This window comes from Bos grunniens, chromosome 15 (assembly GCF_055505025.1).
Source record: "Bos grunniens cultivar Pamir isolate PY7600 chromosome 15, Bosgru_T2T1.0, whole genome shotgun sequence".
Lineage (NCBI taxonomy): Eukaryota > Metazoa > Chordata > Mammalia > Artiodactyla > Bovidae > Bos > Bos grunniens.
The window spans coordinates 74144171-74150170 of record NC_141179.1 but is presented as its reverse complement, the minus strand read 5'-3'; the positions used below and the strand labels follow the sequence as shown (position 1 = coordinate 74150170).

Below are 6000 nucleotides of genomic sequence, written 5' to 3'. Positions count from 1 at the left end.
GTCCTTCCCGGCCACCCACTGCTCCTGATCCACGTAAAGTACTTTCAACAGGGACAGGAACACACACGACAGACACTAGCTCTTCTTATTAGCAGAGGCCTCAATCCTGCCACTAAATCTTTTTCCAATTCTAGAAATAAATTAAGAGTTGTACTCTGTTTCTGGACCCTAACTCAAAAGCTTGACTGTTTAAGGCGGCAGTCAAGCATTTTCACCCCTAGGCTAAAAGCGAGGACTTTGCCCTATGAGAGCATTTAATACAAATACCTAAAGAAAATTTTATTCCTTCACCTTGGTAGATTCCCTTTCATTCTGTCCTACAATTCATTGACTTTCTCTTCAGCTGTGTTGTCTGTTTAACCCATTCATTTAGATTTTTATTTCAATAGTATTTTTCACTTAAAGGATTGTTCTGTGGGTCTTTGTGACAGAGGAGTCTGGCAGGCCACAGTCCATGGGGCTGCAGAGTCAGACAGACACACGACCTGCTCATCCTTTATGCCATGTGGAAGGCAGTCTTTTAACTAGTTGAACATGTTCAGCATTCTTTTCAAATTGCTCTATTATTTCTTGTACATCAGGAATAAGTTGTTGTTGGGCATGTAAAGTGTTTGACTCCGTACCACTGGATCCCCCAGTTCTGTTTTGTGTTCTGTGCTCTTATCTGTATCCTCTCATGCCCTTTGTGACCTCAGTCACATGGTTTCAAGTACCATTCCCACGGCTGTGACCTCTAAATGTGTATCTCCAGCATGGATGTCCTCTATTAACCCTAATTTACCCAGCTAGCTACACAGTACCTTTACATGATCTGTACAAAACTGAATTCCTTATCTTCTCCCCCAATTCCTAACTTTGATCTTCCCATCTGAGGTAACAATAGCTTCCTCCTTCTAATTACTCAGGTCAAAAAAATCCTAGAATAATCCTGATTCCTGTTAAAACAGGTCAGACTGTGTTATTCCTCTGCTTAAAACCAGTGACTTTGCAATGATACATAAAGCCCTACAACAGAAATAAACCAACCCCATGAAAAACTATACATCTGGCTCACCTCTTTGGCTTTTCCTATTATTTTCCCTCTTGCTTACACCTCTTCAGCCACACTAGTCTCCTCTGTTTTAAAACTTAGGAAGCATACTTCTGCCTCAAGTCATCTACCTTTGCTGTTCTGTAATGTCATGTACACAGAATTGTACAGTACACATCCTTTGGAGTCTGACTTCTTTACCATGTGGGAGAAAATGAAAAGCTACAGAAACGATGGATCAGCAGTTGCTGAGGGTTTAGGATGGTGCGTGGCCACAAAGAGGCAGAGTGGGAGTCTTTTGGAGGTGATCAAAGTTTTGTATCCTGATTGTTATGGTGGCTGCATGACTCTACGCATCTGTCAAAACTCACAAAGGGACTTCCCTGGCAGTCCAGTGGTTAAGACTCTGTGCTTCCAATGCAAGGAGGAGTGGGTTCAGTTACTGGTTAAGGAACTAAGATCCCAGATGCTGCATGGTGCCAGGAAAAAAAAAAAAAACAACAAAAAAAGAAAACCTCACAGAACTGTACACCACAGAATGAATTTCACTGTATGTAAATTAAAAAAAAATAGTTTCAAGTTTCAGGAAAAACTAAATGCCACATTGCTGAGAGTTGGGGAAGCAGGGAACATATTCAGACACAGGCAAAGATACTCTGAGTGAAAAGCGCTTCACTTTATCCAGCAACAAAGTGAGCCTCTTCTCAAAATACATCTGATAAAACTGCTTGAAGTCAGCTGGACTCGAGCTGCATAAAAGACAGAGTGGACAGGCATGTCTGATTGCTCACCTGCTTCTAAGAAATTACAGTCTGTGCTAGAACCAAATGCTCTGGTTTTAGTGACCCAGTATTTGAGATGATTGGTGTCTGATAATGTTCTAGGAAACCCTGTGTTCGGCAGAGTCCTGTCCCAAAAGGAATGCTCAGTTTCACACTGGTATGACTCTCACCAAGGCTCTCCATAAAGCTCACCTGAAGAACTTCAGGATCGTGCTCACTGCAGGGGACGTGACTTTGTGGTTTAGATCCTTCTTCTTTTCCCTTGGAAGGTCGAATGCCAACTCTGAACATCTGCTGACTGTGCATCTTTCGTGATCAAATGTATCGTGTAACGTCAACCGTAAAACCTAGTGATGGACTATTTCTCCGCTCACTTTATGTTGTGGAAAAAGAGAAGACCACGTAGGATGTGAGAAGATCTGACCCAGGATTACAGTGAGGCTTCAGAGCTGCCCGCATGAGCCTGATTCCAAAGAAAAACCACGCCACAGACCTGTTTTGTTCATGAACGACTTTTATTTTTGTCCTCAGTATGTGCCCTTGAAGATTCCCAAATGCCTGGAGTTTCTGACTCTCCTGGGACCAGAGGTATAAACATTGTAAGGAAACACTCAGCCGCGGCTCCTCTCCCCTGAGCGGCTCCGTCTGAAGGCCTCAGGGAGAAGGGGCTGACACTCACGCCTCAGTCCAAGACGGGTAACGTGGCGAACAAAGAGTTAGTAAAACACAGCCTCAGTCTGCTGAGGGCTTCAAATACACATATTCTATATATATAAACCTGTTATATAGGATGTCGATGCATTGGTTTCCTTGTGATCTGCGATTTAAGTACAAAGGATAGCGATGTTGTACACTGCTGATTTCCCCTTCTCAGCCCCCCTCCCTCCCCAACATAAATAACTGCACGAAGGTCAGGTGATCCTAAGGGTTTCTGTTGTTGTAAATATTTTGTTTTTAAAATCATTTCCCCTTCCTCCCTCCCCCCGCAAACTACCTCTGAGAGTCTGTAATGTAGCAGCACGGAACGGCCAAGGCCGGGGGGCAGCGTGGAGCTAGTGGGAGAGCGAGGACAGTGCTTCCTCTGACGGGCGCCGGATGGGCTTCTGCATTTCCACGGACAACAGAGGCTGCGATGAGAAGCAGGGAAGGTGCCGTGTGGCTTCGTCCTCCACCGAAGCGGAGGAGGCTGGCTGGACCACTGAGAAGAGCCCTAAAGGCATCGAGGTTTTGGAGACAGAGCACGGCTCCAGAAATGTCTTGGCTCAGTATTTACACAATATCTTTAAGCTGCATTTTCCTTTTAAGAAATTTATGTTTCTGAGGCTGGCCGGGGGAAAGAAGGAACTTAAAAACAAAACCAAAACAATTTCCACATATGTAAAAGTCCTGTAATATGTCTTATTCAGTTATTTTCACACACATCATTAAAAGCAGATACTGACAATGATTGGCTTCTTATTCATTTTTTGAAGAGCATGAGAAGAGAGACAGGAGAGGCGGGAGGGATGAGCTAAGGAGAGCGCCGGCCCTTCTTCAGCATCAAGTGACACTGGATGGTCTGGATTCGGTTCTTGGCGGGGACAAACTCGGGCTGCAGCTTCAGGGTAGACTCGTACCACACCAGTGCTTTCTCAAACTCTTCCTGTGAGGGGCAGAGGGACAGAGTGAGAGGGGTATGGCCACCAGACTCAACAGATGTGGTGACATCTTTTTTCCTGAAGAGCGCGTCTGTGGCAGTGATGGTCCTGCGGTATTCTCTCAGTGCATCTAAATCTGAGGAAAACTGAGGTGCAGGGACAACTGCCTCCACCCCGAGGCCACAGACTGAGAGAACTATGGCGCAGCCCAGAAGCCAGAGGCAAAGGGGGCCCAGCTCTGCAGAGACCTGGCCCCACGACGGAGCAACAGCAGGAGCCACCGTCACCGAGCCCTGCTGCGCGCCAGGGGCAGAGCTAGGTGCTGCGTGGAATCCCTTCCTGTAATCCTCACAGAAACCTCTAGAACTATGTCTAGCAAAAGCTTATTTTGCATCTGTTTGAATTTTCTACTGTAACTGGAAAGAAGTCAGGTCAGGTATCTCAATTAGACTTGTAAATTTTGAAGCCGTTTCTTATTCTCCCTAACACTTGAAAAAAATGAACGTGGTTTGGAAATGATCACTGCCACACAGAAGGCGTTCGCCTTTTACTTAGACTAACACTCCCGAAGAAGAGCCCGAGTCTATTGCTTAAATGACTCCTTCCAGCCAAATGAGAGGCAGAATTCCTCATTCATAGCAGCAAATTTTGCATTTACTGGGGACGAAAATAGATTCTTCAATTTTAAGAAGCAGAGAGGGAAATCTGCACATTCAGCAAGACCTACCTGGCCAAATTAAATTTCCTGCCTTTGAAGTCAAGGATGACACACAAAACTTGGAGCCTGAAGCTGCTCGTTAGACGTTAACCTTTATCAAGAGCACCTTGGAAAGAGCCTCATGTGGGACCCTAAACTTGGATGAAAGTGGATGGCATGACTCTCATGTTAGATTCAGCTATGACAGCTTCTGGGGGACCCCTGGGACTTTGAGTTCCGAAACTGGTCCTTCTTCTGACCCCAACAGGGTTCTGGATGATGGCTTTGCCATTTTGGCTGTAAATGGTATCCCAGGGAACTAGTGGCATTCCGCCAATCATTAAACCTTTGGTGAGCACCTACTTACTATGTGCCAAACCCTGTGAAGTGCGAGGAACAGGGAGATGAAGAGGAGTCTCTCTTCTAAGGAGCTCCTGGTCTGGTGGGAGAGACCAATACTCAAAACAAAAGTTATAAAACTAAGGTGAAGAGACAAGAAGAGAAATCCGCACAGGGCACCATGGGAGCAATCCTGGGGACCTGGCCTGACCCGGCAGTGAGCGAGCCCGAGTGTGCGTGTCCACCTGGAGTGTGAGGGAAGGCTTTTCTGGAACAAGTGTAGTCTTCAGAAAAGTGTAGGTCAATGGGCCTGTTAGTGTTAAATTCATGGTGAGGAACTACACAGTTGCAAATACTTGGGTGAGTTTACTGTGTTTTTTAAAAAACTTACAAACCCCCCTGCTAAGTCGCTTCAGTCATGTCCGACTCTGTGCGACCCCAGAGACGGCAGCCCACCAGGCTTCCCCGTCCCTGGGATTCTCCAGGAAAGAACACTGGAGTGGGTTGCCATTTCTTTCTCCAATGCATGAAAGTGAAAAGTAAAGTTAAGTCGCTCAGTCATTCCCGACCCTTAGCGACCCCATGGACTGCAGCCTACCAGGCTCCTCTGTCCATGGATTTTCTAGGCAAGAGTACTGGAGTGGGGTGCCATTGCCTTCTCCGACAAACCCCCCTGCCATGAATTATACCTGTGGTGGAGAGCTGCAATTTTAGACACAAAGCTTACAGAAACCAGAGGACACTGAGACTCAGAGAGTTTGGAACTAGAGATGTGGCCCTGACAGAATGCAGCAGGGGTGGTCCGCGCCGCTTCCAGGACAACCTCACCATCGCCACGTATACGTTGCCCAGCGTGAAGTGGTTGACGGCGAAGTGCGGTGCGATCTCCACCGCCATGGTGGCCACGATGACGGCGTCGTTCCAGAGCTTGGCGTTGTGCAGGATGTTGGCCAGGCTGATGAGGGGCACGTCCTGGGAGAGGAGGGAGAAGGCGGGAAGGGAAGAATGTTGGTTTCTGGGCTTTCACTCGTGGCTGTGGTGACCATAAGCAAAGTGGTCAGTGTTTTCTGGTGAATGACAGAGTCGTGCAGCTTGATGTGGGGGCTTCTGTCTGCTGTGGGTCTGTGAGGGGGAAGGAGCATGTGCCAGCCCAGCCGTGCAGCACTTCTCTCATTGAGAGAGTCTTGCCTCAAAAAACAAACGAAACTGTCAGCTGGGTGAACAACCTGCTGAGTGAGGCAGCTGCTTTCCATCGTGGTGCCAGCTCCAGGTCACACTGCAGCTTGTGAGGAGTAGCTGGTGGCCAGACTCTGTCCACAATCCACACTGAGGCTCACTGTCACAGAGCCGAGCTGTTCTCTGCAAGGACCACAGCGCCCTCTGAGGCAGGGCTGGCGCGCTGTGGCCATAGGCCACGTCCAGCCTGCTACCCGACTCTGTAGCTTTTTATTGGACTTCATCATTCCCATTCCCCGAGGTACTTCTGTGGCTGTTTTCAGGCTATCATGGCAGAAC

At 47.5% G+C, this 6000-nt stretch overlaps 1 protein-coding gene across 7 annotated transcripts in view; it reads right to left on the bottom strand.

The window, feature by feature from the left end:
- Positions 1-2308: 2308 nt before the first annotated feature.
- The window catches only part of TTC17 (tetratricopeptide repeat domain 17), a 129863-nt gene continuing 126171 nt past the window's right edge, over positions 2309-6000 (bottom strand). For 4 of the 7 annotated variants that reach the window (XM_086341194.1, XM_086341197.1, XM_086341199.1 and 1 more), the window contains 3 exons: positions 5712-5844; positions 5314-5457; positions 2309-3454 (listed from right to left, as the gene is read on the bottom strand). In XM_086341194.1, the coding sequence (XP_086197320.1) occupies positions 3444-3454; positions 5314-5457; positions 5712-5844 (288 nt within the window). In that variant the 3' untranslated portion in view covers positions 2309-3443. The remainder of the gene's footprint in view (positions 3455-5313; positions 5458-5711; positions 5845-6000) is intronic. The other 3 variants (XR_015142306.1, XM_086341196.1, XM_086341198.1) reach the window with 1 other exon arrangement.